The sequence below is a fragment of the Leptonychotes weddellii genome, chromosome 14, assembly GCF_054177405.1.
Source record: "Leptonychotes weddellii isolate Sample4059 chromosome 14, ASM5417740v2, whole genome shotgun sequence".
NCBI lineage: Eukaryota > Metazoa > Chordata > Mammalia > Carnivora > Phocidae > Leptonychotes > Leptonychotes weddellii.
Window position 1 is genome coordinate 77,673,406 of NC_138382.1, and position 14,165 is coordinate 77,687,570.

General features: G+C 61.2%; 2 protein-coding genes across 2 annotated transcripts in view; one reads left to right on the forward strand and one right to left on the reverse strand.

Moving 5' to 3' along the window:
- Positions 1-14,165, reverse strand: part of SURF1 (SURF1 cytochrome c oxidase assembly factor) — an 82,999-nt gene that overhangs the window by 60,884 nt on the left and 7,950 nt on the right. The gene's annotated exons all lie outside the window — the stretch shown is intronic.
- Positions 1-14,165, forward strand: part of ADAMTS13 (ADAM metallopeptidase with thrombospondin type 1 motif 13) — a 30,185-nt gene that overhangs the window by 9,681 nt on the left and 6,339 nt on the right. The window contains 18 exon segments of the mRNA XM_006743993.3: positions 725-865; positions 1,469-1,631; positions 2,420-2,524; positions 3,458-3,609; positions 3,724-3,787; positions 5,163-5,289; positions 5,699-5,847; positions 6,189-6,309; positions 6,944-7,024; positions 8,243-8,424; positions 8,860-8,995; positions 9,076-9,205; positions 11,016-11,199; positions 11,851-11,971; positions 12,750-12,879; positions 13,874-13,909; positions 13,911-13,988; positions 13,990-14,052. Coding sequence (XP_006744056.2) covers positions 725-865; positions 1,469-1,631; positions 2,420-2,524; positions 3,458-3,609; positions 3,724-3,787; positions 5,163-5,289; positions 5,699-5,847; positions 6,189-6,309; positions 6,944-7,024; positions 8,243-8,424; positions 8,860-8,995; positions 9,076-9,205; positions 11,016-11,199; positions 11,851-11,971; positions 12,750-12,879; positions 13,874-13,909; positions 13,911-13,988; positions 13,990-14,052 — 2,163 coding nt within the window.

Genomic DNA, 14,165 nt, shown 5'->3' on the forward strand with positions numbered 1-14,165 from the left:
GTGAGTCTGTGCTCCTTCCCCCCAGCCCCCACCTGCCCCCAGGCCTTAAGGCCCCTTTGAGTTCTGCTGTGGAATCCCCCACACCCCATCTCTATGGGTGGCTCAGGTGCCCAGCGAGCCTGGGGCTCCTCACACCCCCTTCAGCCCACAACAGCTCCACCTTTACCCTGGTTCCTGCACCTGCCCTTGACCCCCCAACCCCCACCCCACCCCACCCCCACAATGCCTCCATCTGTCTTGTTTGGAGGAAAAATGTTGTTTTTTGTTTGTTTGTTTTTTTAAAGAAGGTTTTGAAAAGCACCCACTGGGAGTGGAGACCATGGCCAAAGGCCTGCACATTTTCTCGACTTTTTTATTAACCTTATGATACAGGCAGTGGATGAATTTTCCCACCCTGAGCCAGCCCACAGATCCAGCAAATAATCACCGGCAGCCCCGACCCCCCAAGGTGCCTCGGGACCCCATCCTCCCTGACTTATAACGCCCAGGATTAGTTTGGTCTCAACATTTTTAAAGCCTTTTGATATTTATTAGCCGGAAGAGGCAGGAGCTCCCTGGTTGATCCAGTGCTCTCTCGGGTGGGAAACTGAGGCAGGGTCGGGAGGCCAATGGGGTGTGAAACCCCACCGCCGCGCTGCCGGACTCCGGCCAGGCCTGGACTGGAGCGGGGGTTGGAGGGGGTGGGTTCGCGAGGGGACCCTCAGCGTTGCCGCCCCCGGCACAGCTTGGGCGTGGAGCACGACGGTGCGCCCGGCAGCGGCTGCGGGCCCAGCGGCCACGTGATGGCGTCCCAGGACGCAGCGCCCGCCCGGACCGACCTCTCGTGGTCCGCCTGCAGCCGCCGGCAACTGCTGCACCTGCTCAGGTAGCTGCACCCGCCACCCCGCCCAGCCCTCCCCACGCCCCCATCTCCACGCGGGGCGCGCCCCTACTTGTCCCCCAGACCCACCCCTCCATCTGCCCCAGCCCTGCCCAGCGCTCTGTTCAGTCCTATCGCCTCCCCGCGTCCTCCTCCCCATGGGCCCCCATCACCTCCCCGGCGCACTCCTCCACCCTCCGCCACGCCCCTGCACCCACCCTTCCACCTACCCCTCCGCGTGCGCGCCCCTCCCTCCGTTCACACTTCCCTGTGCCGGCTCCCTCATTCCCTCCCACTCCCGCGCACCCGCTGTTCCATCGCACCCGCTTCTGCGCCCGCCCCTCAGTTCTGCCCCACCCTGCTTTTGCCTCGACCCTCCATCCCACCCGCTCCCCAGTCCAACTCCCGTCTGCCGCATCCCCCTCCTCCCCGCTGCATCGCGCCGGGCATCTGCTCCAGCCCTACCTCCGCTCCGCCCTGGCTCCGGGCTTGAGCCTGGTCCCAGCCCAAGGCCGGCTGTCGGTGCGCGTACGCGCTGAGGACTCCCATCCTCCCCCATCCCGCCCCCACCCCGTGTCCACCCGAGCCTGAGCCGCGGCCTTGTCGCAGCGCAGGACGGGCGCACTGCATGCGGGACCCGCCAGAGCCGCAGGCCAGGGCCGCGGGGCGCCCTCCGCAGGCGCAGCCCGGCCTCCTCTACGGCGCCGACGAGCAGTGCCGGGTTGCCTTTGGTGCTGCGGCCGTGGCCTGCACCTTCACCAGGGAGCACCTCGTGAGTCCCGCCCGCCCGCCTGTCCGCACCCCAACGTGTGCTCCCTCCACCCGCGCCCAGCGGTCCGCGCTGTGAGCTCCACTGGGCTAGGCTGTCAGTCACTTCTTAAAATTCTTAATTTTTTAACAAGAGTCCCCATGTTTGTTCCCCATTTTGACTGTGTCCCACAAATTATTAAAGAGCCGGCCCTGGCAGGCTCCTGCGTCCCTGGACGTGGAACTTAAATAGGCAGTTACCAAAGGCTTCCAACCCAATGGGAACCTGGAGGGCTTTCCAGAAGAAGTGACCTCCAAACCGAACCCTATAGCAGGAGTGTGAGCCGGCAGGGGGAGGGGAGATGAAGGGGGCAGGCATCCCAAAGACAGACTTCCTCCCTGGGCTGCACGGGACTTTCATGGGCCCCAGGCACCTTTGCCTTAGTGGGCCTCTTCCTCCATACAAAATATTAAGATTTATTATCAGTGTTTTTATAAATGTTGTGTAAGTGTTGTAAATACAAATACATTAATGTTACATATTAGAACATTTTCTTTGATCTAAAATATCATCTTTTTCTTTTGATTTTAAAAGAAATGAAAACATATTTGTAGGCCCCTAAAATGACTGTGGGCCCTGGTCACTGTCCCTGTCCCATGGAGAGGTCTGCCGTGCCCTTTCTCCCGGGCCACCAGTGCCCACGGAACAGCATATGTGTCCCTGTGTCCTGTGGTGTGGGGGGACAATTAAGACTGGACGCTGAGCCAACAGGCTGTAGTGGCCCCGAGCTGGCCACCTGTCTCCCCTCTTAGGATATGTGCCAGGCTCTGTCCTGCCACACGGACCCCCTGGACCAAAGCCGCTGTAGCCGTCTCCTCATTCCTCTCCTGGATGGGACAGAGTGCGGCGTGCAGAAGGTCAGAGCAGGGAATGGAGGGATGTTAGAGTGTGTGTGTGCGTATGCATGCACGTGTCCATGCGGGGCACCGAAACCTGGCCGCCTGCATTCCTGGGGTGGGGGACAGGAGGATCGGTTAGCTGGGGCAGAGGGCCCTGGAGCTGCTCTTGGTCACCTGGTCTGGAGAGCTGGGCGGCAAGATGCTTCTGTGTGCCAACTGACTTGCCCTGCCTCCCTGCAGGGCCTGGAAGATGGGATGGGTTTTCTAGGTTCGCAGGACCAGTGAAAACTGACAAGGGGCTCACCGGTGACTCTGCGCAGGCGGGTGGGGGATCCAGAGCCCTGCCCTCCCCGCAGCGTTGTGGCGTTTCTTTTCCCCCTTCCCTGGGTTGGAGACGGCTTGTGTCGTCACCCCTGACCCACGGAGGAGACAAAGGCTTTGAGTGGTAGTGATTGCGCAGCCCAGCTCCCTGACCCAGACTCCCTCTCGTTGGCCGAACCAGGCAGCGTCTGCCTCTACCCTGCAGACCTCAGGGCCTCTGTCCTTCCTCTCTGCCTGGTGTGGCCAGACCCTTCCTCTGTCCTACAGCCTGGGGTTTGCCCTCTTCCATTTAGCATTGTTTCCTGAGCAGGATGGGAGTGCGGGGGCACGTGTGCACACCTGTGTGGGTGTGGGTGCCCTGTGTGGGGTGCCCCAGGTGTGGGATGGTGTGCCCTGTGTGTGGGGTGCCCCAGGTGTGGGATGGGGTGCCCGTGGGTGTGGGGTGCCCCAGGTGTGGGATGGGGTGCCCGTGGGTGTGGGGTGCCCCAGGTGTGGGATGGGGTGCCCGTGGGTGTGGGGTGCCCCAGGTGTGGGATGGTGTGCCCTGTGTGGGGGGTGCCCCAGGTGTGGGATGGGGTGCCCTGTGTGGGGGGTGCCCCAGGTGTGGGATGGTGTGTCCTTCTCTTGCAGTGGTGTTCCAAGGGTCACTGCCGCTCCCTGGCGGAGCTGAGCCCCGTGGGGGTGGTGCACGGGCACTGGTCTAGCTGGGGCCCCCCCAGCCCTTGCTCCCGCTCCTGCGGAGGAGGTGTGGTCACCCGGAGGCGGCAGTGCAAGAACCCCAGGTACCACCCGGAGGGGGCCCTGTCCTTCAAGTCAGGGAGGGGGTCTGCTCCAAATTCCCTGATTGGGGGGCAGTGGGTCACCTGTCACCCCTTGTGTCTCGTGGACATTTTCAGGCCTGCCTTCGGAGGGCGTGCGTGTGTGGGCGCTGACCTCCAGGCTGAGATGTGCAACACGCAGGTAGGCCTGCTTCCCCAGGGCAGGACGAGAGGCTCAGGTCGGCAGCGCCGGGCCCTGGGGAGCCAGAGGATCAGGGCGGCTGTAATTTGTGGTTCACGCCAGGGCGTTTTTGAGGGAGGGGGTTCTGCTCTGCCTCTGCTGGGACCACAGTGGGTGCTCCAGGTGTCGCACCTCCATCCCCACGTGCCACCGCCCTCCCTGGCGGCACCCCCTGAAACCATCCTTTCAGTCCAAGCACAGGTGAAATTCACATCATATCGAATCAACCGTTTTAAAGTGTGGGATCCAGTGGCATTGGTACATCCACCATGTGGTGCGACCACCACCTCTGTCAGGTTCCAAAACGTTTCCATCACCCCAAAGTCGAACCCCAGAGCCATGAAGCAGTCACTCCCTTCCCCATCCTCCAGCCCCTGGCAACCACCGGTCGCTTTCTGTCTCCGTGTACTTACCTGTCCTGGACGTTTCATAGAAATGGAATCCCATGGTAGGTGGGCTTTCGTGACTGGCTTCTTTCACTCAGCATCACGTCCTCAAAGTCATCCACGTTGTAGCAGGTGTGAGAAGTTCACTCCTTTTGATGGCTGAATAACATCCCATTGTACGGATGGACCATGTATTATCTGTTCATCTGCTGATGGACGTTTGGGCCGTTTCCACCTTTTGGTTATTGTGAATCATGCTGCTGTGGACACGTGTGTCCGTGGACTTCGGTGCCAGTTTTTATTTCTTTTGGGTATACACCTAAGAGAGGAGTCGCTGGGTCACATGGTATTTCTATGTCCAGTTCTTTGAGGAACCTCCAAGCCATCCTGCACAGCAGCTGAGCCATTTCCCTTCCCCACCAGCAATGTGCAAGGGTTCCAGTTTCTCCGCATCCTCCCCCTCCTCTCCATCCTTGCTGTCCGTGGTTTTGATCGTGGCCGTTCTACTGGGTGGGAACTGCTAGAATGGTTCCTTTGACCTTGAGTTAAGTTTGGCATCTGGTGAGACCTTCCCTCCCACCTTCTCTAGGCAGGCATGGGGCCTCCCCAGACCGGGAGGGCACAGTCTTCACCTGGAGCCCAGGCTCGGGGGAGGGGAGCAGGCGGGCAGTGCTCTTTATCTCATTGCCGCCGGGCAGTAGGTCCTGCCCTGTGTCCCTGCAAATTCTCCTGGATTCTCCCATCAACAGAGAAAGGCTCGTGTCTCCCCCACTTTACAGAGCAGGGAACCGAGGTGCAGCCAGGAGCTGGGCTCAAACCCACATTGTGACCCTCGCACTGTGGGGTGCCTTGTGGTCCTCAGTGGCAAAGGCCCTCATCCTAGTTCCCCTGCCCCAAGCCCCTCCTCCCAAGGCCCCTCCTGTGCCCGTCCCCTGTCTCCTCCCCACCAGGCCTGTGAGAAGACCCAGCTGGAGTTCATGTCCGAGCAGTGCTCCCAGACGGACAGGAAACCGCTACACCTCTCCCTGGGCAACGCCTCCTTCTACCGCTGGGGCTCCGCGGAGCAGTACAGTCAAGGTGGGGCTGGCCCCCATCGCCCCGATGCTCTTGAGAGCAGGGCTCCGGCTCAGGCTCTGCGTCAGTCGCATCACGTCCTGGTGCGACCCCTTGCTAACAGGCCTGGGTCTCGGCTTTCCCATCTGTAAAATGGAGATGAGCGCAGGGCTTCCCTGCTCGGGTGATAGGATTCAGTGACGTGATCCTGGGGCCACACCAAGGGCGCGCCTTGGCTGGTAACTCAGTAACAGTCACTACATTGTGATTGTGATCACTGCCTCAGGAGGCCCGACCCATGTCCCCAACCCAAAGGAGGAGGCCAGATGGCCTGGCCAGGGCGGGCACCCCTGGGTTGTGCTTTGCAGGGTCATTGCCTTCCCTACTCCCTGTCACCCTCACACGAGGGTTCCCTGTCCCTCTGCCTCCCCAGGGGACGCTCTGTGCAGACACATGTGCCGGGCCATTGGCGAGACCTTCATTGTGAGGCGTGGGGACAGTTTCCTGGATGGGACCCGGTGTGTGCCAAGTGGTCGGCGGGAGGACGGGACCCTGAGCCTGTGCGTGTTGGGCAGCTGCAGGGTAGGCGTGTGTGGGCAGCAGAGGTGCCCTCCCATCCGCGGTGGCCCTGGGGCCAGTCACATCAGAAGCCAGATGCTAAGGGGCTCCAAGGGGGCCAGGTCTGCGGGCCCCCATGAAGCTGCAGCAGAGTTTGCATGGGGTAATGCCAGGGCACTGGGCTGACCTTGGAGTCGGCTGGGGGCTGAGAGCCCTGCTGTGACCTCGGGCGGGTCCTTTACACCTGCTCCCTGCGTCGGCGTAGGATGCTGCCTAATGCCGCCTGTTTCTTGTGTGAATCCCAGAGCCTCAGCACCCTCCAGTGACACCTGCCCGGGTGTCACTTGCCGCTGCTCTTTGCACAGACATTCGGCTGTGACGGCAGGATGGACTCCCCGCGGGTGCGAGACGTGTGTCAGGTGTGCGGAGGGGACAACGGCACGTGCAGCCCACGGAATGGCTCTTTCACGGGCGGGAGGGCCAGAGGTAGGGACTTCCCTCGGGACGAATGGCTGGGCTCCCCCCAGCCTCTAAGAACCACCTGCAGCTCAGAGCCGTGGCCGTGAGCCCTGGCCCCTCCTCGTGGGCCTCAGCCTCCATCCTCCTCTCCACCAGCCTCCCCACGCAGCTGAGAGTTCGATGAGGCCACCGCTGGGATAGTGGCGCTTTGGGAACGGGAGCTCACGGTAGCTGTGATAAAACCCGGACACTGGGCAGTGTGTGGTGGGCTGGCCTCTCCTCTCCGAGGAATCCTATTAGAAGGGGTGCTATACTTGGGAAACCCTTGACTTGGATCTATTTATAAAAGAGGTTAAGTCATTCACAAAGTAGGCACTTAGAGGGTCAGCCAAGCAGTGGGGTCCCGCCTCCCTGTGGTGGGCCACGTGCTGAGCCCGGAACCTTGGCTTCAGTCCCTCCATCTAGCCAGGGCAGCACCCTGGAAGGTGGCCGTCCAGCCTGGCTTGGATTGGCCCCCTGGGACAGGGGACTCTACTGCCTGAGGCAGCCCTGTTGTTAGCTTTTGGTGTCGAGGTGCTTTTTCTCAGACAACTGAAATCTGCTCCCTTTCACTGCAATGTCAGTGACCTGAGACCACCCACCCTCTCCTGCTTCCTTCTAGAGTATGTCACGTTCCTGACCGTGACCCGCAACCTGACCAGCGTACACATCACCAACCGGAGGCCTCTCTTCACACACCTGGGTGAGCTGGCCAGTGGACGCTGCCCCTGAGGTAGCCAAACTGAAGTCTGTACAGCATGGTCCCCAAGATGCCCTCACTACTTTTTTTTTAAAGGTTTTATTTATTAGAGAACACGAGTGGGGGGGCAGAGGCAGAGGGAGAGGGAGAAGCAGGCTCCCTGCTCAGCAGGGAGGGGGGGATGTGGGGGACTCGATCCCACGACCCTGAGATCACGACCTGAGCTGAAGGCAGATGCTTCACTGACTGAGCCCCCCAGACGCCCCAAAATGCCCTCACTTCTGATGCCGCCTGCAAGTTCAGGGGGTTCCCTAAGCACCGCCAGGGTGGATAAGTCACTAGGAGGACCCCCAGAATGCTGAGAGCTTTTGTACCCGCGGTTCTGGCTTGTTACAGGGGAAGGAGACAGTAGAAGAAGCCAGAGCGGGAGATGCCTAGGGCAGAGTCTGGGAGGGTTCCATGTCCAGCATCGAAGTGTGACATTATGTACGGGGTATTGCCAACCCCAAGCTCACCTGGGTTCAGCATCCAGTTTGATTAGGACTTCGTGATGCGGACATGAGGCATGATTGATTGATTACTCACGTGGATGGCCTCTAGTCTCTAGGTTCACGGATGAGATCAACGCAAAGCTGCCGTCCTACCTCACATATTTGGTCTTTCTGGCTTGGCCAGTCCCCACCTTAAACAAAGATACTCCCGTCCAGTGTGACATAAGTCCCTTCTCAGAAGCCCAGGGCAAAGGCCACATCTGTCTTTGGGCAAAGCCACTTTCTTTACCCACTCAATGCCACAGTGTTTCTTGATTTCCCGAGGGCGCCTACACCTGCCCTTGGAATCTGGGGTGGGGGTGCTGGCCCTGGGGGCCTTGAGTCCCGGAACCTGCCGGTAGAGCTCCGTGGGGGCAGACTTGGTGAGAGGGCAGATCCACAGTGCTCACCACATTCTGGACAGAGGTGCAGAGCCACGGACATGTGGTCAGACGCCTGTGGGCATCTGGGAGGGTGGTGCCCTGCTCCCTGCAGAGACTGCCTGACCAGCCAAAGCACCAGGCAGATGGGCTCCCCGGGGAGGAGAGCTGGGGCAGTGGAGATTCATCCCGTTGTTGCTACCACCCCGTTCCTTAAGTCAGGCCCTCTTCTGTGAGAGGGCTGGTGCCCAGCTGCCACAGGTGTGGGGGAGGTGGCGCTCCCCCTGCCCACAGCCTTGCTCCCCCCACAGCAGTGCGGATCCGAGGGCGCTATGTCGTGGCTGGGAATTCCAGCATCTCTCCCAGCACCACCTACCCCTCCCTCTTGGAGGACAGCCGTGTGGAGTACAGAGTGGCCCTCACCGAGGACCGGCTGCCTCAGCTGGAGGAGATCCGCATCCTGGGACCCACCCAGGACGACGTGGAGATCCAGGTGACCAGGAGGGCCTGGGGGAGCCAGCAGGGGCCTCGTCCTGGTGTCACTCCTTCCCCTGACTCCCCGTGCAGCCCAGACCACCCACCTCCCCCCCCCGCCAGGAACAGTGTTCCCAGGCAGCCAAGCGGCTATGTCTGTGTCCTTTGTGGTGTGTATAAAAATACAGATTCCTGGGCCCCTCTGAGAGCCTCTGAATCAGGACCTGCCAGGTGGGGCTCAAGAATCCTCATTTTAACAAACAGAGGATGGTGCCGTGTGCCCAGATGAGGCCTTGCGGGGCAGGGGCTGGAAACTTGGGGGCCTCCGGGGCTCTGCCCTCCAGCCTGGCCCCGCTCTGGGGCTGGTCTTGGGCACAGAGCCCAGTGACCGGCCGAGCTCCTACAGGGAGGCCAGTGGACAAGGCCCCGCGAGCTCTCCGTCTGTCTCCTGCAGGTTTACAGGCGCTACGGGGAGGAGTATGGTGACCTCGCGCGCCCAGACATCACCTTCACCTACCTCCAGCCTCAGCAGCCACAGGCCTGGGCATGGGCCGCTGTGCGGGGGTCCTGCTCGGTGAGCTGTGGGGCAGGTGAGGCCTGGAGCAGGGCTCGCCTGAAGCACAGTTTGCCCCCTGCAGGGAGGTGGCCCAGCCTCCCTCTTTCCTCCCAGGGCTGCGCTGGGTGACCTACAGCTGTCTGGACCAGGCCAGGAACGAGTGGGTGGAGGCCGCCCGGTGTGAAGGGAGCCAGCAGCCGGCAGCGTGGCCAGAGTCCTGCGCCCCCTGGCCCTGCCCCCCACAGTGAGTGCTGCCCATGCTCAGCCACTGCCACTGGGCTCTCGCTGGCTACGGGGCCCACGTGGCATGCGCTCGGTGAGGCCACTTCCAGGCACGGACACTGCCCTGGGAGGTGGGTTATGTCAGTGCCCCCCATTTTGCAGGTGAGGATGTTCAAACTCGGGCAAACACGGGTGACACAGGAGCCTAGCGTGACCCACACCCGCTGCACCACCCGAGCTCACTGCCGGGTGGAGGTGACTGCCCTCCCCGGGAGGGTTGTGGTGAGGGTCAGAGAGGTGACGGTGGGAAGTACCTGGACTGTGTGGTTGGCAGGAGCACAACATCGGGACAAGGCTGTCCCTTTTGGCTGCAGGGCTGGTGCAGCTACCCGCCACCACTTCTTTAAATTGAATGATTGATTGATTGATTGTGGGCTCCACATGGGGCTTGGACTTGTGACCCTGAGATCAAAACCTGAGCTGGGATCAAGAGTCAGGCGCTCAACCGACCGAGCCCCCCAGGTGCCATTTTTATATAGGTGTCCTTGGGCTCTGGTGCAGCTTGGGGACACCTGGAGGGCCACTGGGTGGAGCAGGCTGTCCCTGTGCAGTGTTCCGGCACTTGCAGGGACATGGGGCCCGGCCCAGAGCAGGGAAGCCAGTCAGCGGGACAGATCTGCTCGTGTCTCACCACCTCTCCTGAGCCAGTCCTCAGGGGGACGGGACCCCAACGCTCTGTCTGTCTCCTCCTCAGCTGGGCAGCTGGAGACTTCGGTGTGTGCAGTGCCTCTTGCGGGGGGGGGGCGGTGCGTTGCGTGGAGGCCCAGGGCAGCCTCCTGAAGACGTTGCCCCCCACCCGGTGCAGAGTGCTGGCCCTTAGCCGGCAGCGGTGGAGGCCTGCACTCCCAGCCCCACCCGGGGAGGTGAGGGCAGGGAGGCGGGGAGGCGACTCCCTGGCAGGGCTTGTCCCCGCACCGAGCCCTACCCTTTCTGAGTGTCCCCTCTCCCCACGGACTCTGGCTGGGCCCCACCATCCCGGAGTGGCCAGCTTCAGAATTACTATCCAAGAGACCCCGGGCCGGCCATTTCCCTCTCTGAACCCCCAAGTCCCTGCTCATGGAGGGGCTGTGAGGACCAAGTGAAGCTGCACACGTAAAGCCCTAAGTGTCCCTTTGTCATTACCATTGCCGTCCCCATGGTGCCTCTCATCCCTTCAGTGTCCCAGCTGACAGCATCTTCCCATTTGCTGCCAACTGGCTGGGTGACCAGGTCAATTTCCTTCCCTCTCTGGGCCCCAGTTCTGTTACTTGTCCAGTGAGGAGGCGCTTGGCCTGGGTCACTGGTGGCACATGCGTGGCTTGGGCTCCTTTGCCTCTCTCCCATGTGGGGCAGACCTGGGAATGACCACCCTTTCCCACAGAGGCCCGCTCCTGCCTCGGGACCCTTCCTGCCTCAGCTCGGCTGGTAGCCGCCCCGGTCAGGGTTGGCACGTCCGTGAAACGCTGTTGCCATCCCTGACCTGGCTGACCCGATTCCATTTCTCGGCACCTGCTAGGGTGCAAGGAGTGATGGTACTTTCTGGACGGAGGCCCACTTTCCTCTCTGGAAGGCCGGCGGGTCCGGGCCTGTGTCCCGGCACCCAGGCTGCCGAGTGGAGTGCCGGCAGCCGCTCATCCAGCTCTTTAGGGAGTGGCCTCGGGGTTTTGCTCCTTTGTGGGGCTCCTCTTTGAGCTCTTGGGTACGGGGGTGCGGGTTCACTGCCTCCCCGCCAGGGAAGCTGGGCCGTACGTACAGCCCCATGAGGCAGGGCCTGCTGTCTGTCCTGTCCTCAGGCAGGAGGGATCAGATGCATGCTCATCAGCCTGTGGAACAGACCCGGCTTCACAGAATAGGACGTGTGTGCACGGGGCAGAGGGCCTGGGGGCACTGGCCACCGCTGGGCCGTGCTCCACAGACGAGAAGTTGCCTGTCCTCGAGCCCTGTGTGGCCATGGCATGTCCTTCAGTACCGGGCCACGTGAGTGTCCTGGGCACGAGGGTACCCCGGGCTATTGGGGGCTTATCTGACAGGAGAACGGGGAGCACTGGGTACCCTTGGCCTCCTGGCCAGAGCGCAAGGACTATCCTTCTGCAATGCTGCTGTGTATAGGATCTCCCTGGTCAGAGGGTGAGCCTAGGGAAAAAGCTCAGGGCCCCTCCCCCCTCCAGCTGGCAAGCCGGGCCCAGGCCCCAGGCCCCGTTAGACTGTTGCCAGTTCTCTGCCCCACAAAGCAACACTGTCACTCTCCCACCTGCTTCCCGGGGCTCTGGCTGGGGGGCATTGCTTGCAAACAAGGATACTGGCCAAGCCTGTGTCCTCGAGACCGGTGGGGATTGCAGGGCCAAGTGTGCCTGCGAGCCTGGCTCCCGAGCCCCGGCCTCAGCCCTGCCCCACAGTGACCACTCATGCTGGTACAGAGGCCAAGGTGGGTAGTGGGCGGGGGCATCCTTCGGCAGCCAGAAGCAAGTGTCCCCGGAAAGGAGCAGCAGGGAGGGGCCGCCTTTGAGGTGCTGGTGACCACTCTGCTCTCTCCCGAAGAGATTGGGTGGGTGGGGGTGGAGGACCAGGTGTTCAGGGATCCAGAGGGGCGATGCCCAGACCCACCAGCCTGTTACTTATCCCCTGCAGCCAGAACCCCGGTCTCTGGAGGAGGAGGCCACATCCCCACCGGGCAGTGCCAGGTTGGGGGCTCACGCCGAACACATGTGGACTCCCCTGGCGGGGCCGTGCTCTGCCTCCTGTGGTCGAGGTGAGGCCCCCAGGGCTCGTTGGCTAACTCTTACCTGCCTACATTTTGCCTAGTGCTAAAAAGCATTTGAATTGGCTTACAGAGAATCCAGACCAGGTCAGAACATGACGTCAATACGAGGAGGTTGGGGCGAGGTATGGACAGCCACGTAAATGTCTTTATTGCTTGGCTGAAAGACAGGAAAGACGATAAAACTCGGCAATATTGGCAGCCAAGTGTATTTCTTAGGGTCTAGGAAAGTGGGCCTCAAGAGCTCTGGGCTTCCTGGCGGCCCAGCCAGAGGAGCAACATTTTAAGATACGTTGTGTTCTTAAATTACAACCCTCAGCACTTGCTCAGTGAAACCTGTGCATGTTTAGAATCAAGGCCAGAGAATTTTTTTTTTTTTTTTGGAGCATAGTCCTAAAGGAGAGATTCAAGGAAACGGACCCTGATAACATCTTGTTTATAAACCCAATAAGAGATTGTCGAAGAGCAATTCTCATAAAGTAACAATAAACAGCAGCTACCACTTGAGTACCTACTATGGGCCAGGCACTTTGTGACTGCGCTTTAAAAATCTATATAAATATCCCTGCAAGTGAGGCACCATCAGTTGAAAAATCTGAGGCTCAGAGAGGTTAAGTCACTTGTCCAAGGTCACACAGCTGGTAAGTGGCAGAGTCAAGACTCGAACCCAGGTGGGCCTTATCTGCTGGAGCTCTCCAGAGAGCTGGGCACCCGTAGTTCTTGTTGGAAACTCCTCTTGGGGCTCAGGGGCTCTGCTTCATCGCTACAGGCCTGATGGAGCTGCGCTTTGTGTGTGTGGACTCTACCCTGGGGACCCCTGTCCAGGAAGAGCTATGTGACCTGGAGAGCAAGCCTGGGAGCCGGCGGGAGGCCTGCCAGGCTGCCCCTTGCCCAGCTTGGTGAGTGGGAGTGGAGACTATGTGTGGGGGTGACAGCAGCAGCCTGGGTCCCCTAGGGAGGAAGGAGTCTCACCCTGGGGTGTAGCCTCTGATGGAGCGCTGGCCTTCTTATTGCAGGTGGGAGACCCGAGCCTTGGCACCATGCCCAGTGACCTGCGGAGGGGGGCGGGTCCCACTAGCTGTTCGCTGCGTGAGGCTGGACCATGGCCACCCTGTCCCCCTGCCTCGCTCCGAGTGCTGGCCAGTGCCCAGGCCCCGCCCTGTCCAGGACTGCAGTCCGGAGCCCTGCCCTGCCAGGTGGGCCCCTTCCCAAGGAGATAGGTGGTCCTAGGCATGCATCCTTGGAGGTGGCCTCATCATCTCCCTGTAAGCTCCTGACGCTCGGTGCCCTTACCTGCAGGCGTGGGTCCCACGGGTGTCCTAGAAGGCTGTGGTGGGTTTAAAGCATGTGAGTTGCGTCACAGGGGATCTGGGATGCTGTGGGCACACGTACGTGGCTGATGGTTCATTTGTCATCACTTGCTCTTCACTGAGACCCTGCCATGCCCAGGGGCCGTTCCGATAGTAGGGAGACAGCAGTGAGCAGGACAGAGAGGCACCCCAGCCCTCCTGGAGAAGATGCCGGGACAGTGGGGAAATGGAAGAGAAAGAAGACAGACCGGGAGATACCGTTCGATGGTGGTATTGGTGTGATGTGGCAAACACAGCGGGAAGGAAGATTGGGAGTGCTGGCCAGGCCTGGGGGGGGGGCGGCATTCCTATTAGAGATAGACATCTTCGCAGGCCCTCTGGGGTGCCCTGCCTCTCCCCCGCCTGCCCTTTGAACGCATCAGTTTGCCCTCAGCTTTCTGTCAGTAAAATGGGCTCCTGGGAATGTTCTCTGTCCGCTGTGCCCAGCTTCTCGGTGGAGATGTAAGGGTGACCTTCCCAGTCTGGAGAAACGAGCGGAGGCCCCGCTCCCCTGGGTCGTCCCCCCAACTCCGGTTTGCCCCAGGTGGCGGCACGAGCTGGCGGAGTGCAGAGTGAGCTGTGGGAGGGTTTGTGCAGAGGATGCTGTATTGTGCACTGGCCCATGGGGAGGACAAGGACGAGGAGGTCCTGCCGGATACCGTGTCAGGGGCTGCCTGGCCCGGAGCAGCAGGAGGCCTGCAGCCCAGAGCTCTGCCCGCCCAGGTCAGCAGCCCCGAGGTGTCGAGGAAGCAGCCTGAGGGCCCGGAGTGTGCAGACACCAGGCCAGTCGCCTTGGGGCTTATAGGGCCGCTCTGGCCCGGGAGACGGTCCTCGGG